The sequence below is a fragment of the Typopeltis vanoorti genome, chromosome 1, assembly GCF_054136105.1.
Source record: "Typopeltis vanoorti isolate ZY-2024b chromosome 1, IOZ_Tvanoo_1.0, whole genome shotgun sequence".
In the NCBI taxonomy this organism is placed as follows: Eukaryota; Metazoa; Arthropoda; class Arachnida; order Uropygi; family Thelyphonidae; genus Typopeltis; species Typopeltis vanoorti.
In genome coordinates, this window is record NC_143549.1 from 187,372,852 (window position 1) to 187,395,910 (window position 23,059).

At 36.8% G+C, this 23,059-nt stretch overlaps 1 protein-coding gene across 1 annotated transcript in view; it reads left to right on the top strand.

Moving 5' to 3' along the window:
- Positions 1 to 23,059, top strand: part of LOC150110710 (carboxyl-terminal PDZ ligand of neuronal nitric oxide synthase protein-like) — a 228,857-nt gene that overhangs the window by 61,365 nt on the left and 144,433 nt on the right. The window contains exons 3-4 of the mRNA XM_090405893.1: positions 1,954 to 2,046; positions 13,512 to 13,570. Coding sequence (XP_090262019.1) covers positions 1,954 to 2,046; positions 13,512 to 13,570 — 152 coding nt within the window. The remainder of the gene's footprint in view (positions 1 to 1,953; positions 2,047 to 13,511; positions 13,571 to 23,059) is intronic.

Consider the following 23,059-nt stretch of genomic DNA (forward strand, 5'->3'; position numbering starts at 1 on the left):
TAAGATCTAAACAACAAAACTACAAATCATAACCACAGAAAACAGTATAATAAGTTTCGAATAATATTTGCTTTGTTTTTTTCCTCTAGTTAGCAATATAAGTTAGTGCTAACTAAAATTTACGATTTTATTTCTTTCTTGCCATTATTATTTTTACTTGTAATGTTAAATTATATAAAATTGGGTTTATTTTTGTACAAATCAATTACAAAAGTGGTTTTATATATATTTTGAAATGAAATATAACGAATATATTTGCTACTGTAAACATAACCTATTATACACACATATATACATGCTCTATTTTCTCACTGACATAGAAAATTGACATCTATTTCTATCTGACATGGTAAATTTTCAAATGATTAAATAATTGAAATAGAAAATTGATAAAAAAAATTGATTATATAAGACGGGCATAAGATGAATTAAAATGCAATATTTAAATTTTAAATGATTATCTAATCGCAAAATCACGAAAATAATTAATTTTTAAATATATATTATTAATTTCTTCTATAAAGAGCCACCGACCCCTAGACCGCCTGAATGCCCCCAAATGTTTCTGATCCCAATATTAGAAGGCTTCAGCGTCCACTGGGGGGGGGGGGGGTACCACCCACTTTGGGAACCTATAATCTAGATCTTTGCTCTTTTATATGACTTATTGGCATTAAACATTTGTTTTACTAAACTTTACTCTCACACTATGTTTAAATGACTATACTGCCTTCAGTTAGCTCTGCTCACACCTTTCTGAATGCTAACAATATCAACAATATCAATGCCAAATGTTTCTGATCCCAATATTAGAAGGCTTCAGCGTCCACTGGGGGGGGGGGGGTACCACCCACTTTGGGAACCTATAATCTAGATCTTTGCTCTTTTATATGACTTATTGGCATTAAACATTTGTTTTACTAAACTTTACTCTCACACTATGTTTAAATGACTATACTGCCTTCAGTTAGCTCTGCTCACACCTTTCTGAATGCTAACAATATCAAATTCCATTCTAATTTCTTCATTATTTAATATGATTTTGCTATTGATACCATCTGTTCACTCCCATAAGTATTTAATTATATGCAATTAATTATCTCATAATTAATTGCTTTGGACCAATTAAGATGAGTGCTGATGCACTATGCACTCTTAAAACTTTCATACATCAATAAGAATGCAATCACATAGTCAAACTGACATGAATTTGTAGCACAGGTTGCATAAGCCACACGGCAGTACACCCAACTTAAACGGGCATGTGATGCCACTGTTGTATACAGAGTTTATTTTGTTTGAAGTTGCTCTTGACACATAAGCATATTTAAACCATGTTCCCTTCTGAGGCATGTATAATATCTTGCATTATCTCTACCAGCTTTGTCTCTGCTTTTATTGCGGTCTTGTTAGTTGAATCTAGGTGGGATCTTTCATTAGTTAAAAATTGAAGTAAATTATATTCATATAATAAGCATTTCTCCTTGACAACTAATATTTGACAATTTATTTTCCACCTTTTCCAGATAAATAAATAAATTTTCAAAATTACAAAATCATGCAGTAACACTAAAAGAAATACACCATGAAAGTATTAAGAATCTTTCAGTGTTACTGCATGATTTTGTTACTCTTTGACAATGGCAGCTATACATTTGTGAACAAAATATTGACTTCTTGGTATCATTCTAAGAAAGATTTCCTGAAATATTTTATTTTTGCTAAAATATGTTTGCCTGTGATTTGTAACTTGCTATTACTATGAATGATCAACAGGTAACATTAAACCAAAAGAATTTTTTTCTCTTTTTTATTGGATGCTAGATACAGTTCAGAACTAAATTATAGCCAGTAACCAATAGTCTTGGTTACATGTTTCTAAATATAAGATTTTATATTTATCTGGATATTGTAGAACAAAAATGAAATGTATTCTGTATTTCTTATTTTTAGTATGAATTTAAAGCAAAGGGAATCAAGAAGAAAAAAGTGACCTTTACTGTCTCTGTGGATGGTGTCAAAGTTATGCTTCGGAAAAAAACAAAGGTTAGGAAAATTTATATTATAATTTTAATATATTGTATGTTTTTTATATTTTGTATACAGTTACTTTTATATTATTTAGAGTAATTACCATTTATCTGACTCTTCAGTTTGAATTAATTAATTGAAGCTGGTGCTCAACCAGAAATCGGTTGACATGCAAGGATTGGTTAATTGAAAGATAATTGTTTTGAAGGTTTGGATGAATGGTAGATTACTGTATTAATTGATATGCTTGCAGTGACTTACACATTTTAATTGGCTTAATTAAGTAAGTTCTGATCTTCAAAATTGTAGGTTAAAGCAGATAAATTGAAAAATTAGTTAAAAACAGATATTTTAATGATATGCTGCACTCTTTCACTGGTATCTCATTGGTCAAAATCAGAATTAAAAAAACAAAAATGAGAAATAGATGTACAACAGTTTCCATTCATAAAGTTATGCATTGGCTCTCTGGTATCATTCTTAATGTGCATTAACAAAACTTTAGATTAGTTGTTACCGTTCTCATTAAAAATTACTCTGAGAAGTGCATTACTTTGAGGTTACTTTCATTTGCTAGGAGAAATTTTTTAAGGAACTATTGAGAATGCTGAAGTTAAGCAAACCCAACCCAATTAGTACTTAGAAGGTGTGATTGCCTGATTGATTACTGCAAAAAAAAAAAAAAGAAATAATAATAAATAAAATAATATAATATGAGGAGGAGAGGGATATGTGATTGAGATATAAAAGTTGGTAAGGAGGTATTATCAGATTAATGTGGATGTGTGTGAGCAGGGGAAGTGAGGTTTCTTGTATGGTGGGGGTATGAGCAGGTGGTGAGTTTCTTGCATGGAGATAATGATTGGAATGTATTGCCTGAGCATGGAGACATTGAATGCATTTAAGGCATGGTATGATGAATATCCGTGTGTGTGTGTGTGTGTGTGTGTGTGTGTGTGTGTGTGTGTGTGTGTGTGTGTGTGAGAGAGAGAGAGAGAGAGAGAGAGAGAGTGGTATCTCACTTGATGAGTCTGTGAACTACATGGAGGTCTGATAATGGTAATATCAATAATAAATGTTGTGGGAACCTCCTTAATTAAGAGAAAATTAACAGAACAGAAAGCATACAGAGAATTGCATACAGCTCTTAAGTCAAATCAGATTCACACAGTGTAGTTTGCTTGCACATCCCTTAATATGATAAAAAATTGGAGTACAAAAAATAAATGATAAAATAATCTTCTTCTCATCTCGTCCACTTGATAATGGGTTGAGTCCACTAAGAAGAAAGGTTCTCCACTTATCGCGATCTTTAGGCATCTCAATCATGACTCTATAGATGGGAATGTTCTTTCAGCAACTTTATCCAAGTACTTCTTGGTCTACCTCTAGGTCTTTTTCTTCCTATATATCCATTCTGAGCTAAATATGGGAGTCTATGAGGGGCCATTCTCTGAATATGACTAAACCATCCCAGTCGATGCTTAATGATTGTGTCTATTATATTATCTGGAAAGTTTAAATCTGTTCTGACTTGATCATTAGTCTTCTGTTGCATCCAGTAGGTGTTATTAATTTTTCTGAGGCATTTCATTTCAAATGCTTGAAGTTTCTTGATTGGTTGTTTAGTTAATCTCCAGACGTCTGAAGCATAAGTAGCCATTGGGATAATAATTGTTTTATATAATTTTAGACTCATTGGGATTTTTTTATTTTTCCATATTTTGTTTAGTTTATTCATGTTGGTCCAAACTAGGTTTATTATTATTATTCAGGCCTCCATGGAGTCAAAAGGCTCATCGTGGGAGGTCCTTTCTGAGAAACACAAGTCTATCAAGACTCATCGAGGGAAGTCGCTCCTAGGAAACGCAAAGTCTATCATACCACTCTTTAAATGCATGGACCGTTCTCGCTCTCACCACTCCATCAGGCAATGCATTCCATGGTTCAACCATCCTCCATGCAAAGAAACCACTCCTCACCCTCTTTCTCACAGTTTCCTTTCGTAACTTCCAGGGATGGCCCCTTGTCATGACTCCTTCCCGTTGTTCAACCAAGTGAAAGAACTCCCCAGTGTCAACCCTGTAACCACCTATTAACTGTTTCAAAGTCCCAATCATATCACCCCTCCTCCTTCTATCCACCAAACTCTGCAGTCCACACTCCCTCAGCCGATCCTCATACTAACATTGTACAGTCCTGACATATCTTTGTTATCTGCCTTTGTATCCATTCCACAGTTAATTTATCCCCTTCAAATATTGGGGACCAGTTCTGAGAACAATAGTCTGTGTGGTCTGATCAGAGTCTTATAGAACGGAATGATAACCATTTTATCTCTGCAGGTCAGTGTCCTTCTCATTATTGCAGCAATCCTGTGTGTTACCTTCACTACCTTTGCAATATGTCCCCTAAATTTCAGGTTTCTATCAATGATCAAACTCAGATCTCTTGTCTCTCCTACTTCTTCCAGTTTAACTCCTCCCATAGAGTATGCAGCGTCCCATCGATGTGTCCCAAACCTCAAGACCTTACATTTTGCTGCATTAAACTGACACCCCCATTCATTTGCCCATCTATCTAGCTTATTCAAATCCTCTTGCAGGGCTACCACATCTACACTATTACTAATAACCCTTCCTAGCTTCGTATCATCCACAAACAACCGAATATCCCCTTGCAATCCACGGACAATGTCATTGATATAAAGGTTAAACAATATATGTCCCAGTACTGAGTCCTGTGGAACCCTACTTGTAACCTTCTGCCTCTTTGATATTGCTCAACCATACACAACTCTCTGACACTTATTGGCCAATCCTGAATCCAATTGACCAATCTGACATTCACACTCATGTGCTGCAACTTGAATATCAGCTTATCATGTGGCACCCTATCAAATGCCTTTGCTAAGTCTAGGAAAATGGCAGTCCATGCCTTTACCTCATCTAATGCTCTTGTAACTTTATTATAAAAGGCTAGCATATTGCTAAAACAAGAGTGCCCCTTCACAAATCCACGTTGACTCTCACTGATAACATTACCCTCATTTGCCCAATGCTGTACATGGCCCCTCACTACTTTCTCCAAGATCTTACCAACTACTGATGACACACAAACTGGCCTATAATTAGACACTTCCAGTCTGCTGCCGCCCTAATGCAGTGGCGCTATCTTACCTTCCTTCCATTCCATGGTCAAATTTCCTGCAGCCAGACTTTCATTGAAAAGCCAGGTCAAGTGCACTGTCAGTTCCTTAGCACATTCTCTCAAAACTCGTGGTGAAATGATGAACATGACGAACAAATGGTGAATTGTTCATTGAACAATTCCACTATGTCCTCTGCATCAGTCACTCTATTCCCATTTTTATCCCACAATGTCATTCTTCCACAGTCGTTTCTCCTTCTACTGGCCACATAGCTAAAAACTTCCCTAGAATTTTCCTTGGATCTATGGGCCAATCTTTTCTCATATTCGTTTCGCCTTCCTTACCATACTAGTCATTCTTCTGGCCTGTGTCTTATATTCTTCATGCATCTACTCTTCACCTGTCTCCTTATATCTCTTCCATAGCCTCTTTACAACTTTACTAACATCCAGAGTACTCAGTATGTGGAACACACTCTCCTCCTGCACCTCTAAACCTTGAGCCTGCTCTATCCCTCTAGTATTCAAATTGACTCCTCCAGTATGAAATACTCCAATAAAGTGTTCATTGAACAATTCCACTATGTCCTCTGCATCAATCACTCTATTCCCATTTTTATCCCACAATGTCATTCTTCCACAGTCATTTCTCCTCCTACTCGCCACATAGATAAAAAATTCCCTAGGATTTTCCTTGGATCTAAGGGCCAATCTTTTCTCATATTCCAGTTTCGCTTTCCTTACCATGCTAGTCACTCTTCTGGCCTGTTTCTTATATTCTTCATGCATCTTCTCTTCACCTGTCTCCTTATATCTCTTACATAGCCTCTTTTTCACATGTAGCTCCTGTTTATTATTGTTTGTCATTAACTTTACTCCAAATTGTGTCCTCTTCTTCACTTGTGGAATACAGCTTACCATTACTGCTAACAAATATTCCTTCACAATTTCCCAAGCACTAATGATATCCCAGCCTTTCAATCCCTCCCTCCACGAAACTTCCCCAAGTTGATGTCTGAGACTATTATAAACACCTACTTTATAATTCCACATACGTTCCCATCTCTTTGATACTCCTCTTTGATATTCATTTTCCAACTCAAAACCATATGGTCACTCTCTCCAATTGATGGGAGAGATGTCATCTCAGTTATTATCAGCTCTTCTGATGCTATAACCAAATCCAGAATTCTTGAACCTCTTGTTCCCTCTATTACATGTTGCCTAAGACATCTGTCCCTCAAAAATTCAGAAATTCCATTCCCTTATTGCTACATGCATTTTCCTCTTCCCAATTTATACTGCTGTAGTTAAAATCTATAATAATCATTCTTCTTGCACTTGCCAAGCTCAACTGTCTAAACATCTCCTGGTCCCCATCCCTCTGTGCTCTTTGGTCTGTAGCTACACCCCACTAAATATCCTGCCTTACCGACCTCCACCTCACACCATATGCTTTCAAAATCGTTAGTGTCACAGCCTTCCAAAGCCTCCACTCTTAGAGGACATAGGTCGTCACTTATCATAAGCAGTACTCCACCACCACGCTTTCCCTTCCTATCCTGCCGAAAAATGCTGTACCCAGCAACTTCTATTCCATTTATTATGTCCTCTTCTGTCAACCACGTCTCTGTGATCCCAATAATCTTTGGCCAGGCTGATGCTATCAGTGCCACCAATTCCTCTCCCTTATTTCGAATACCTGGCATTGGTATAAAGCATAAAAATGCCATTGTTTCTATACCCAGCATTATCCCCTCTAGACTCCACTGGGCTCAGTGTTACCTGATTTCGTCCCCCCTTCTCCCAAGTACCCATTCCCACAAGAGGCCACCCCTGCTATCATCCACACTGGGACACACTGACTCGTTCAGAACAGCAATCTCTCCAGATGCCTACGTCCTTCCTCATTCAAATGCAGGTGGTCTCTTGCATACAATTCCTCTCTGCTCTCAAACTCACTCCACACATCCACATATTCGAATCCTCTCTTCTGACACATTCTCGCTATTATGGCATTCAATATCACCGCTCTTCTGCTCAGCTCGACATTATCATACCTAGGCAACACACTCGCTATCTTTTCTCTCTGTGTCTTCTTTCGTACAGCCTCAAGCAAGAATCTCATATCTCTCACTGCCCTATTTACACCACTACTCAAGTCATTTGTTCCCACCATCACAATCATCTCATCCACCCTTTCACCTCTCTTAATTGCCATAGCCACACTTTCTATCATTCCTTCTGGCAAACACTCCTCACACATCCTATCTTGAACACCACGGATCATTGAGTCCCTGTACATCTCACTTCTTACCATCATATTCCTCGATTGCTCGCATCCATCCCTCACTCTCTCTCTCTCTCTCTCTCTCTCTCTCTCTCTCTCTCTCTTGTAACAGTTTCTCTCTGTGCTCCCCCTACTTACCTGCCTTCCTGACATCACTCTATCTCTAGTCCCTGTGCTCCCTTGCATTCCTCTCATTCCTTCTTTCCTGCTGTTTCCATTCTTTCCTCTTCTATCATTCCTATATCTGACACTCATTCCCTCTCTTCCACTTATGCTATTCTCACCTCTTCTATCATTCATACAACTCTCTCTCATTCCCTCTCTTATACTGTTCCTATTCTCTCTTCTTCTGCCATTCCCATAACTTTCTCTCAATCCCTTTCTGCTAGTATTGTTTTTATTCTCTCCTCTTCTCTCATTCCCATAACTCTCTCTCTCACTCCTCCTGTGATTCATCTCTTCCATTTGCTTACTTTCATCTTTCACACTTCTCATCTCATCATCTATCTCTCTCTCTCTCTCTGTAAGTCAGCCATTCTTGTTTGCCATTCATCCTCCAAATTGAGACTATCTCCTAAAACTTCAGAATCATTCTACCTTTCCATACTCCCCACTCTTATTATTTTATTCATACTTCTCTTGCCCTCTATCATACCCGTCATCTCTCTACGTGGAGAATCTCCCGTCTCTACTCAATGAGGTCAGTTATTGTCATTTCTAAATCACCAAGTTCCTCCTATTGCAAGGGGGAAAATGCATATTTTGCATTTCCCCGCTTCTTTCTCCTGCCACATATACAATCGTCGGGACGCATACATTCTGGAAGTCCCCCATGCTACATAATCCTGTATGATATCGCGCAAAATGGAGTCCTTAAATGGGGGACTTGGCGATACACCATTTGTAAATTTAACTGCCGCTACCGCCATTATTTAAAATAGTGTCGCTAATTAGTGTCAAAAAATAAAAAAAACGCTAAATAAGTACAAACAATTTCAAACAGAACATTTACGTATACTAGATATAAATAAAATGAAATAACTAAATAATGAAAACTTATCCTTCGTCTTGTCTTCCACCGTTACACATTCGATTCCAACCCCGTCTTCTCGGTAACCAAAATACACAATATCGCGACAACTAACTTCAAAAAACAACCACTGATGGACACTCGTATTCCAGAAAACAACTTAGCACTACAAAAACGTAGAAAAAACGGACTATTCACCGATTAGTAAGCACTTTCTTCAGCACAGCTCAAAATCCCCGCCACATGCTACACAGTAAAACATGCTACACAGTAAACAGTAAAACACAGGTTTAGCCTGTGTTTTACTGTTTCCATATTGTTGAAGTTACTAGATATAAGACTGCCAAGATAAACATATTTATTAACTTGTTCCAGCAGGTGATTTTCGAGATTTATAGAAATATTTTCTTCTTCTCTACCTATCTTCATTATTTTTGGTTTATGAAGATTTATTTTCATACTATAAGTTTTACAAGAGTCATTTAAAATATTAATAGTTTTTTCTAGTTGTGGTTTAGAATCTGCTAAAATAATGATATCATCTGCGTATTTTATGTGATTAATGTTGGTACCATTGATTTTTACACTTGGTTCATCAACGATGGTTGTACAGACATCTTCTAGGAAGATGATAAAGAATTGAGGTGAGAGAGGGCATCCCCGCATTACACCTTTCTCGACTCTGAAATCCTCGGTTTTAATGTTGTTCATTTTAACAAAAGCTTTGGTGTCTCCATAATAATTTGTAATAAATGTTAAAATATCAGAATCCATTTTTACTTTTTTTAGGATAGTGATCAATTTGTTTCTATTAACTGAGTCAAAGACTCGAAATCTATAAAACAATAGTATATGGGCAGGTTGTATTCCCAATATTTTTCTGTTATATTATTAATGGTGAAGATATGGTCTATAGTGGATCTATGTGTCCTGAATCCTGCTTGGTTTTCCTCTATGATTTTTTTCTGTAAGCACCTGTGTTGCAGATGCTTACAGAAAGTGGTCACATGAAGTTACAAACTTGAATGACTTGTAATGTCTCAAAGACATCATCTAGATGATTTCACACAGGAAAGAATTATTATAAAGCTTGAAGAAGTATGTAGAATTACTGATATTTCCAGAGAGTTTGGAATATCACATAGTATTGTATCGAGGCTCTGGGCAACATTTCAAACCAATGGAATGTATTCCAAACATTTGCTAAGAGGTCATGGCCTTGTTCTACCATGTAGCATGAAGCCAGATTTTGGGTATAACAGCAAAACATAATCGACACACCACAGCAGCTCAGTTTGCAAGACAACTCCATTCAAGCACAGGTATACAGATATTTCAATAAACTGCAGCAAAATGTTTGCAACAAGTAGGCCTACATGCTCGAAGGCCAGTAATCAGTATCCCTTTATCACAGCTCATTGTAGAGCACATTTTCAGTGGTGTTGTATCCATAAAAATTGGGCAATACACCTATGGGCAAATGTACTCTTTACAGATGAAAGTCATTTTATTCTTTCCTCCAATTCTAGACAACACTTGATCTGACGTGAAAGTGGTACTGCTTACCATTGCGAGTATGTTCTTGAACGGGATAGATACGATGGTGTTGTGTTGGGGTCCTGGTTTGGAGAGGCATTATGCTCAATGGATGCACTGAGCTACAAGTGCTGGAAAAAGGGACTACGACTGAACGATATTGCAATGAAGTTCTTCGACATCATGTTTGATTGTTCCATGGTGCTGTAGGGGAGGAATTAATTTTTGTGGATGACAATGCCAGACCACATCGTATACGAGCAGTGGAGATACTTCTGGAGACCAAGGATATTAATTGATTCTAGTAGCCAGCATGCTCTCCAGATCTCAATCCCATAGAACATGTTTGGGACACAATCATTTTGCCTCAAGAATTCCTGAATCACTTGGTGCTAAGCATAGTATGACATTGTGAGAGCTGCATCACAGTTCAGGGTAGACATATTCCATACTGAAATGCTTCTCTGCATAGTTTTCTGTAAGCATTATACATTAATTCCTTAACTACATCCTTAGGAAATTTGTAACTTTTGCCAAAAATGTATTGTAATTTAATTTGTACAAAAGTTATAACACATTTTTTGTGTAATGTAATTTATTGGTATTCTGTCAATAAATTTATGTCCACATTAAGCTGTAGTCATGAAATATTTTCACATACAGGTAAACATGTAGTTCTTCCTTAGCTTTTGGACACCAGTGTAGTACTATCAATATGATGTGAAACATGTAATCTTTTCATTCCAAAGTGCATTACCTTACATTTTACAAAATTAAATTAATAACAATTGTTCTTTGCCCACACTGCCAGTTTATTTCAATTATCCTGTAAGATATCTGCATCACCTTTATCAACCGTTGCCCTTCCCAGTTTTGCATAATCAGTGAATAACTGAATATCATCAGCATCATCATCATTGGCTCAACAGCCATACGTGGGTCCTGACCTTCTTCAGAAACTCTCTGCCAGCCTTCCTTATTCACTGCCAAACTCCTCCAGTTTTTGACTTCTAAAACCGTAATATCTTAATTTAGGTCTTCCAATTTTTTTCCCTTCTGGCTTAGCATTAAACATCTTTTCTATTACTATCAGTGAACAACTGAATAACCTCCCTCAAATCTTCCTCTGTATCAATAATGTACAAATTAATGAGCAGAGGTCCTAGTACAGAGCTCTGGGGCACTCCATTATACGCTTTGGTTCCCTTACCATCAGTTACCATAACTTTTATTTATTTTTTTTTTAATACACAGTGCTATAACTTGCTAGTTCTATCAGTACATATTTCATTTTCAGAAATATTCTTTATTTAATTTTATTTCTTAGCGATAACAAGAGTGAATTTGAGTTTCTCCAAACTTTTCCATGCCGTTCATCCAATGATGGGTGATGCATGCAAGAAGATTCCCAGTTAATTGACAGCCGTAGAATATATACTAGCACTTGTTTATTAGTTGAGTAGCTTTCAGGGCATCTAGAGACAGACTGTAAACTTCTCGATTAGTTTAGAAATTATTGAAGAGAAGGCAAATTGGACAGTTTGGAGTATAGTTTGAAACAATTAGTATTATAAATAAAAGCATAATATGAATGGCATTAGACTGCACTGACAATAAGTGAACTGAAGGAAACTGTCTAATGGGAAAGTGCCATCCTACCTTATACCAAGTGATGATTCATCACTTGTACACTGTTAATTTGTTTATAGTAGAGCTTTCTGTACGTGGAACAGAGCATCCTAACAGGACAGTCCTGTATGTAGGGTATGGCAGCCTATTTTATGCTCAGCCTAGTGCTCAGAAGTTTGTTCGTATTCAGATGAATTATTAAATAGATAATTAACAAATTCAATATTCATTACTTATCATCTTGTTTTTTTATGTTCTGAATCAGAATGTATTAATTGTATAAGTCTAGAAATAATATCATAATTTTCTGTTTCCACCTGAATATAATTAAGTGTGTGTGTGTGTGTGTGTGTGTGTGTGTTTTAATTTTTCTGGAAGATTTTGAGTAAAAGGACATTTCCTCAGCGACACTAAACCCAAAATCTGGCTACTTTACATGGACATTTTCCTAATTTGGGATCACGGCCCAGAAAACTTACAAACCTTTCTGGATCATTTAAACAATTTTCATCAAAATATAAACTTCACATCCAAACCAGAAGTTAATGGTGTTTTATCTTTTCTAGATATAAAACATAATAGAACAACGGATGGGCTCAAGATTTCTATCTTTAGAAAGCCAACACACCGATAGATACCTACATGCTTCGTCTCACCACTCAGAAATTAGGAATTATTTCCACACTAGCTCATCGGGCAAGATCCTTATTGTCAGAAGAAGAGGAACTTCAACAAGAACTTGCTCACCTCAAAAGGACTTTCTTAAATAATGGTTACTCTCCTAAAAATATCTATAATTGTCTTAGTGTACTTAATCAACACAGTAATGAAGATAACTCAAACCCAACAGCCTACATCTCCTTACTGTATATACGTTCTCTTTCTCCTAAACTAAACTGGCAAAAATCCTGAAGAAATTTAATGTTAAAACATATTTCTCCACCTTTCCAAAACTCCGATCTCGCCTCAGTCAACCTAAAGTAAAACACAACCTTCTTCAGTTCCCAGGAGTATACAGAATCATTTGCAGTTGCAGAAAACCATAATTTGGCCAGACAGAAAAGTCCATCTATCTCTCCGCCTATAACACCAACGTGACATTTCTTATAACAGAGTCTGTGCTAGTGCCCTATCCAGCCATATTTTATTCGCAGCCAATACCAGTGTTGAAGGATGACAACATCAAGTGGACAGGAACTTAACTTCAAATATCTATAAATGCTCCGATGAATTAGAGAGACGTATCTTGGAATCCAAAGAAATAGCTCTCGACCCTGCTCATCTAAACAGCAATCTCAGTTACAGCTTTACCTGATTCACTTAGTGCTGTCATCCAGTTTTGGCACTCTCATGATTTCATTCACATGCAATGTGTTTCACGCCAGAACTAATGCTCGGAGTCTATTTCAAACACAACTACTACTTGCTCTAAACTCTGTATTTGTTAAAGTACAATATATTTTTAAGATATTGTTTTCTTCATGGTACTGTATTCACCTGACAAAGTCGGCATTTCCGATGGAACTAGTAGTGAAACTTTATTAAATCTCTTATATTTTTTTTCTCAGTGTTTAAGTCAGTTAATAATTATAAACATCATTTAACCGAGTTAATTACTCTGTAAATATATATATATTATATATATATATATATTTTTTTTTTTAAATAAGAGAGAATCAGCTGGCACATTATTCTGTAACATTTTTATAACTTTTTTTTTTTTTAATATACAGTGCCATAACTCGCTACTTATATCAGTACATATTTAATTTGCAGAAATATTTTTTATTTAATTTTATTTCAGAAAATTAATTTATATTTGATTTTTTAAAAATTTTCTTTCAGAAAAATCAGTTACCATTAGAAGAGAATAGATTGTTAATAATGCAACATCCAATATATAGGTATGTGTCTGGAGAGTATATGGATTTAAGAGTAAATAAGCAGAATATATATACAGGTATCCTTTGCTTAACGTGGGATTTGATTAACGTGGCAAAATTAATTGCGGCAATCCCTTGATATACGCGGCGAGAATTTTGATTAACGTGCCTTTAACCCTGCGGAGCTTGCAGCTGATCTGACAGATACATGCAAAATGTTTAATATAAATATTCTTACACAATTCGGTGTATAGCTTGGAGGTCATGAGTAGCTGTGCATTCATATGTTACGAGTGATATTCTGCACTGTTTTTTTGCTTTCAGGTTGGTTTAACGCATGCTATGTAAAGGTTTGTGATATTTGAGAGTAAATTGTATCTGAGAGATATTGCGACCTCCGATGTCAGTATAGTATTGTTTAGTTTTTTTTTTTTTAATTCTTTGTTCAATAATTTGTAGTTTTGAGATTGTAGCTGAAAATAAATAAACCATCATGTATTACTGAAATAGAGAGCCAAAAGCTTATTTATCATATACATGTCCTCTAGGAGATGTGCTTTACATTATGGAAAATACTAAGGAAAATGATCTGGAGCTTACTCTACCTTTACTACGAGTTGTCCATAAGGTTGCTTATGCTTGCATCCGCCGAAACTTTTAGTTTCTATATATTCGGCACAAAACTCTTGTAGTTTCTATATTCAGCTATGAAATAATGTTGGATTCAGTATCCACTTAATTTGTACCATCATGTATTATGTTTTCAGTGATTTTTCTTTATGTTTTATTGCTTGTTTGCCTGAGGTCTGGAGAGTCATTTTGCTTGTTATTGTAGAATTTATGCTGATAAGAAAAAAAACTAAACTGTTCAAATGACACTTGGTAACTCTTTTGATAAAAAAATTGCAGTAAATAATGTAGGTACAAGTATTTATTAAACATTTACTTTGCATTCATTTTTTATCTTCCCTAAAAGAGTACCATATAAAACGAATTATTAATACAGTAATCAATCATGGACAAATTGTAATTTTTGCCATTGATTATTAGATTTGATTAACGCGATTTTGATATACGTGGTAACATCAAGGGATTAATTAACCACGTTAATCGAGGGATACTTGTGTGTATGTGTGTGTATATATATATATATATATATATATATATATATATATATATAATAATATAAAATAAAAAATAAATATATATATATATATTTATCAGTCTCAGATAACAAGCACCTGTTTACATATGAATAAAGTTTGATTAGCTAGTCTTTATTCTAAACGATCTTTCCCATAGATGAGTATTAGGGGTACTTGGGTTTATTGCTATGCATTTGTAATAGAACAGTACCTGTCAATTTCATCGTTGTTCCATCTATTTCTCCATCATTTGAACTAAACAACTTGACACCATATGAACGAAGTTTGATGCAACTTAATAATTAAAACTTTCACAAATAAATAAGTTTTCTAAATCAGGTAATAATACTACCATTTTACATGAAAACGAAAATTAGTCATGTGATTAAAATTAGTCCCACGATGAGTCAGTAGACTCATCGCGCAGGTGACCCAAACTATCAAAACAATATCTATTATATCTCTTTCATTCATTTACAGACAAAGAACCTCACAACTGAGTCAGGCAATGCATTCCACTCATTCACCACCCTCCAGGCAAAAAACCTCGTTCTCACACCCTTGTTAACCACACTTTTCCTTAATTTCTAGGAATGACCTCTTGTTCTTTCATCACTGTCACACAGCTGAAACATTTCCCCTGCATCAATCTGATAAAAATCTTTTAGTAATTTAAATGTTTCTATCATATCCCCTCTTCTCTGCCTCTCAACTAACCTCTGCAATCCACAAGCTCTCAATCTATCAATGTAGGGAGCATTTTTAACATCACTCACCAACTTAGTCACTCTCCTCTGAACCCTCTCCACAACCTCCTCATCTCCAACGAATTCAGATGACCAGACTTGAGCACAGTAATCCAAATGTGAAAGTATCAACGCTTTATAAAGGGGAATAATAACCTCTTTATCTCTGGATGTTAGTGTGTTCCTATAACCAAGTAATCCTATGTGCAATCTTGGACACCTTAGCAATGTGTCCCCTGAACTTCATCTCCCTATCCACCAACACCCCCTAAGTCCCTAGCCTCATCAATCTCTTGGAGTACCGTTCCATCAATGTAGTACACAGCTGGTAATCTTTTAATCTCAAATCGCAAAACTTGACACTTCTCCACATTGAACTGACATCCATTACCTTTTGCCCATTTTGCCAGCTTATTTAACACGTTCATTGCCAAGCTGAAAATTGGAATTTCGTGTGGTGGCCAATTTTTTTTTACTTGATAGCGACGTCCACGCGATAACGCATGATCGGCCAGCAGGCGAGAACTCATATCACGCGATATCGCGTGATTGGCAATGAACTTGTTTAATTATCCTACAAACTCTCAGCATCAGCTTGATTTTTTATTGCACTACCCAACTTTGTATTATCAGCAAACAACTGAATATCTCTCTTTAAGCCATTTCCTATATCATTTATGTACAAATTAAAAAACAATGGCCCAAGCACAGAGCCCTGAGGCACACCACTGGTCACCTGCCTCATCCTGGACTCTGTTCCTCCATACACCACCTTCTGGTATCTCTCGCTGAGCCATTCTCCTATCCATATCACCAGTTTAGTATCCATCCCCATCTGCTCCAATTTGAGCAACAGCATTCCATCGGTATCCTGTCAAAAGCCTTAGCAAAATCCAGAAGTACTACTGTGTAGCCATTTCCTTTGTCCAACTCAGATGTCATTATAACAAGCCAAAAGGCTATTTTACTGGCGACATAAGTTTAAGGGAGATGGTAAATCCCGTATTATTCTATATCCGGGTACGAAACTCTGATCGAAATCCCAGAGTTTCATGCCGAAAAAAACTATCGGCAAGCCCAAGTGTAAGTAATCACTTGGGTAGTACAACACCAGGGCAACTCGGAGCAAAGGTGGAGCAAGCTCCGTCACTGTCCTTAATATTCTCTCATAATGTAAAACACAGCTCCTAGGAGATGTATTACTGTTTTACATTATGAGAAGAGGTCACTACCCAGACCGGTTTCAACCCTTTTTGAGGTCTCATCAGCGAGTAGGTAGACCTGGAATATCAAGGTTTTAAGTGAACCAAACTTACATATATCTCTACTAACAAATTTCTAAACTGGTGTACTTATATATAGTTATTACTACTATAACAAGCCAAAAGGCTATTTTATCAGCGACATAAGATAAATTTAAGGGAGATGGTAAATCCTGAATTATTCTATAGCCGGGTACAAAACTCGGATCGAAATCCTAGAGTTTCATGCCGAAAAAACTATCGGCGAGCCCAAGTGATGATATAGGAAATGGCTTAAAGAGAGATAATCAGTTGTTTGCTGATAATGCAAAGTTGGGTAGTGCAATAAAAAATCAAGCTGATGTTGAGAGTTTGTAGGATGATTTAAATAAGCTGGCAAAATGGGCAATAGTAATCACTTGGGTAGTACAACACCAGGGCAACTCGGAGCAAAGGTGGAGCAAGCTCCGTCACTGTCCTTAAAGGTGGAGCTTGCTTCACCTTTGCTCTGAGTTGCCCTGGTGTTGTACTACCCAAGTGATTACTTACACTTGGGCTCGCCAATAGTTTTTTTCGGCATCAAACTCTGGGATTTCGATTCGAGTTTCGTACCCGGCTATAGAATAATACGGGATTTACCATCTCCCTTAAACTTAACTTATGTTTCCGGTAAAATAGCCTTTTGGCTTGTTATAGTAGTAATAACAATATATAAGTACACCAGTTTATCAATTCGTTAGTAGAGGTATATGTAAGTTCGGTTCACTTAAAACCTTGATATTCCAGGTCTACCTACTCACTGATGAGACCTCAAAAAGGGTTGAAACTGTTCTTGGTAGTGACCTCTTCTCATAATGTAAAACAGTAATACATCTCCTAGGAGCTGCGTTTTACATTATGAGAGAATATGAGAGAATATTAAGGATGTTGACAGAGTGACGGATCTTGCTCCACCTTTGCTCCGAGTTGCCCTGCTGTTGTACTACCCAAGTGATTACTTACACTTGGGCTCACCGATAGTTTTTTTCGGCAAGAAACTCTGGGATTTCGATCCCAGTTTCGTACCCGGCTATAGAATAATATGGGATTTACCATCTCCCTTAAACTTATCAGATCATTCTATTATAAAAAGTTAATAAATTGTTGAGGCAGTATCGACCTTTAACAAAACCATTTTGGCTCCTATAGAGTATCATATCCTGTTCTACCTATTCTTGAATTTTGTCTTTAATCAACTTTTCCAATACTTTTACCACCACTCCTGAGATGGTGATTGGCCTGTAATTAACTACCACAGTTTTAGAGTCACCTTTATGCAAAGGAACTGCCTTCTTATACCTCATCCCAGAGTTCAAGCTTAAGATAAATAACCAAGTAAGAGGTATTGACCTTTGCACATTCACGCAACACCCGAGCTGATATTCCATCTAAACCTACAGCAGTGTTTGCATTTAAATTTCGCAATATACAAAGTATCTCTGATTTCTTAACTTCAATTCTCACATTGGTTATTGCTGCAAGTACAGAGATATCCTCACTTGGGTGATAGACTTTTGAAAAGTGATCACTCAGTAACTCTATTATCATCAAATTCCTGACATGTACTCTCAAGGGGTGTACAGGATATGATAGTACTACATGAAAAATTTATATCATTACTAACTTTCTATCTGCAATTTTCCTCCAAATCAGTCTGTTACTTGTCAAGACTCCAACATTATCAGATCTTATATTTCTATCGTCGAAGGCACTTTGTACCATATCAATCCACCTATATCGTGGTCTTCCTCTGGGTTGTTTTCCTTCCAACCTGGCAGAGAACACTTGTTTTGCTAATCTTTTCTTGCCCATTCTGTTTAAGTGACCATACCACCTGAGAGTATGGTCAAAACTTTCTTACTGAGATTAGCTCTGCTAACCCATTCCTGGATGCTGAGAATGTCAAGTTCTTTCCTAATATCCTCTTTTTAATATGATATTGTCATTGATGCCATCTGTTCATGCCCCTAATCTTTCTCAGGACTCTCATATCTGCAGTCTCTAGTCTTTGGTCAAGTGTTTTACTTCTGACCCAGCTCTCAGATCCATAAGTTAAAACTGGTTTGAACACTGTCTTATATAGCTAATTTAGTGTTCCGACTAATTTCTCTCTTATTCCATATGAATTTATTCAATTGACTTCCCACCATACCAGCTTTGCTGATTCTGTTGTCTATTTTCATATTTAATTTGCCATCTTCACAAAAATCGTGCCTAAGTAGCTGAAATGTTTTACTTGTTCCACAGGTTCTCCATTCACAACGCAGTTGACATTTCAACGATTCTACCTATTTTCATTGTCTTTGTCTTTTTATTGCTGACTTTCATACCACATCTATTACAACAATTATTAAATTTAGTCAGGGAATCCTGCAAACTTTTAGCGGATTTATTTAGAAGTATAATATCATCCACATAAAGCAAAGTGCTGACATTAACATCTCCAATTCTGATATCATTTTTAATACCACTTTCCTTCATAAAGTTATCCATATAGATAATGAATAACAGAGGGGATAATGTACATCCTTGTCTGACACCAGATTTAACATTAAACCATCTTCCTGTACTTCAATTCTAACTGCTAACTTACAACTCAAATAAAGACTAAGTATTGCATGATATAATGACCCATTGACACCATTTAACTGTAGCATATTGAATAGCTTCCCTCTTGGCACCTTGTTATATGCCTTTTCCAGATCGACAAAACTTAAATACAGATCTTTGTTATATTCCCATGCTTTCTCAACTAATTGTCGTAAAGTGAAGATCTGATCCTGACAGCCTCTATTTGGCCTGAATCCAGCTTGTTCTTCACCAAGCGTTTCTTCCACAATTCTTCTCAACCGTTTCTCAAGTATACTTGCATAAATCTTGCCAGGAACACTCAATAGGGAAATACCTCTGTAATTCTCACATTCAGTTTTATTTCCCTTTTTATATATGGGTACTATAATAGCTCTATGCCAATCATCGGGAATTCGTCTCTCTGTCCAGGCCTTTTGAACTGTGCAGTGCAGCCACTGTAAGACTTTTTTTATACCACCATACTTCAGCATTTTATGATTGAATATCAATTGTTTGAAAATTGGTTGAATATCATCTACACCTGCTGCCTTTCCACATTTCAAGCCTTTGATGGCTTTTTCTACTTCAAGTATGGATATGTATTCCCGATTATATGCCTGTTGAGTGTTTTTACCACTGTGCTATCACTGCTTGTTTCATTTAGCAATTTTTCGAAGTAATTACTCCATACTTCAAGGATATCTTTTTCTCCCATTTTCATGTCATCTTTATCATCTCTAACTCCTTTTACAGCACTCTTTCCTCCATTTCTAAGCTTCTTCAGCAACCTCCAGAATATTTTGCCACCTTCTTGATATTTATTTTCTATGTTCTTTCCAAAGTCCCCCCATGACTTTTGTTTAGCTATTTTTACACAGTGTTTGGCTTTCTTACATTTGTCTCTTTATTCTCTAAGAGCACATGCTGACTTATTTGCCAGGAACTTTTGATATGCTTTCTATTTTTTCCTTCACTGCCTCTTTAACTTCCTGTGTCCAGCATGGAGTTCTGATTTTTCTATTCTTGCAGACAACCTCACCACATGCCTCTCTGGCTGAATCAATCAGGGTTTTCTTCAAGGTGTGGTTCCTGTTCTCAAACGTTTTCATTTTTCTTCAATAAGCTTTGTGTATTTTAGTCTACAGTTCACATCTGAGAGCTGCTCGACTTTTATTCGCTTTAAAACTTTCTTACATGTTATTCTTTTCAATATGAAATTCAGTTTTATCCTGCTCAAGACTAAATAGTGATCACTTCCAATTTCAAATCCTCTGTACACTCTAGTGTCCTGCACCAGGGAGAAAACATCACTATCAACAATAACATAGTCAATGAGACTCTTCTTATTCCTTGTCTCTTCTCTCCATGTGAATTTGTGCACATTTTTATTTTGGAACATGGTGTTAGTAATAACCAGTCCATGTCCTGAGCAGAAATCCAACAGATATTTGCCATTATTATTAGCTCTGCTCTTTTCTCCAAATTTTCCCAAAATATTTTTGTATGTCTGACAATCATTTCCTACTCAGATATTTGGATCCCCAACCAGGACCAACTTTTCCTTTTTCATTGTGTCATATGGTTCCACAGAGGTGTGGGACCATAGGCACAAATAAGTCTCATTGTCCAGTTCCCCATTCTCATATTTGCCCACATTACTCTACTTGAGACTGCCTGCCTTTCAAGAAGACTAGCTTCGTATTTTGTGTTGAATACTATGGCTACTCCTTTTCCTTGATTGTTATTGCCTGAATATAACATTTTGTATTTATTGCTCAGAAAGATCTCACCAGTTTTTGTCTTTTTTGTTTCATTCACCCCTATTATGTCGATCTGGTACTTATCTAATTCCTCAGATAGCTCCATTTCTTTGCCATTCAGGCTTCTTATGTTGATAATACCGATCTTTAACTCTGGTGATGTTGATTTGGAATGTGTTTTAGGGTTTGTTCCAGTAGCTGACTTTTCACTGTTCACCCTGATTCCCTGGCGAAAACAACGGGGCCTTGTGTAACCGGGCAACGCCCCTGCCGGCATGAAATTTTGTCATGTTGTACCATCATTTGTATATTGGTTTAAGCCAATAAGAATGCAATTTGGTCGGCTAAATCCCAAATTGCCAGCCCATCCTCGTTCGTTCAGTATCCAGGTAGATACCCAACAGGGTGCACCACGAGAAGGTGAGGATTGGACATTAGGTCAGAAGCCCTGGTCGGTTCTCCACATTCCTTTAAAGGCTATGTGGAGGTCTCCTCTCAGTTATACAGCTTTGACCCTTAAACACCGCTACCATACTAACTACTATTACATCTGAATTTGTCACCTCAATGCCATCAGCACCCACTGATGTCATTCTTAATGTCTTCTTAAGTCATTCTTCCTTTTATTTGCCACATAGCTGAAGAACTCTTTGGGATTACTCTTGATCTCCTTGGCTAAGATCTTCTCATAATCTGATTTAGCTTTTCTTACTATGTTGGTAACCTTCCTAGGTTGAGCCTTGTACTGCTCATAGGTGTACTGATCGCCTTTCTCCTTGTAAATTCTCCATAACATTTTCTTTTTTTGCAGATTAAGCTTGATACTACTACTACTCATCCATCTAATGCCTACCTTGTTTGTCTTCCTGACCATTGGGGCACAATCTGATATTGCCTTCCTCAGATACCTGCTGATTTTATCCCATGCACTGCTAACATCTTTCCCCTGCAATATTTTCTGACATGGGATGGCTGCAAGCTCACTCCAAAGCTTGTTATAATTGCTTAACCTGTAGTTCTGCATGTACCCCTTCTTAAGAGAGAAATCCACAAATTTTGCAAACTCCCTAGTCAATACCACATGATTGCTCTCACCAATTGGAGTTAACGAGGACTCCTTACTTTTGCATATATCCTCTGAACCTATGACCAGGTCCGACACTCACACCACATGTCCCTTCAGTTATGTGCTGTTTCAAGTAATTATCTCGTAGAAGATGTATGAATTCCATTTCCTTTTTGCCACGTGATATTTCCTCCTTCCAATTGATATCACCATAATTAAAATCCCCAATAATAATCACAACCGTGCACTGATTTGCTGATGCATGAATTCAATATCACCCCCTGTACGCCCTGTCCTATAGCAGCATCCAACTGTATATTTGGTTGCGTTGGTCACTATTTCACACCAGACCACCTCATATGAACTATCATTTACATCTCTATCATCTTGATATACTACTTTCTTTGGCTGCAACTCATCAGCTATCATCAACAGTACTCCTCCCCCGTTCTATCTTCTCTATCCTCCCTGAAAATACCGTACCCATCACATTCAATTCAAGTGACTACATCTTCTACTGACAGCCAAGTTTCACTAATGCCTACAACTTTTGGTGAGATTGCACTGACTAATGCCAAAAATTCTTCCCTCTTATTTCGAATGCTTGCATTGGTATAAAAAAATTGCAGATTCCCTTTAGTTCTTGTACCAGCTTTAGAACTGATATACATGTCACTTATTTCAGTAGTCCCATGCTGATTTTTATCCACTCTATTCTACAATTTATTCCACGAATAAGAATCAACAAATGTACAATCACTACTTAAGTTTCTCCCTCTTACACTCACCCTTTTCAATTTTAGTTTCCCTGCCCAATTACTTCAACTTGTTCAGAAAACAGTAACTTCTTCAATCGCTTACGACCTTCCATGTTCAGATGCGACCCATCTCTTGCATACAGCTGTCTTTTGCCTTCAAACACACTCCAGACATCAACAAATT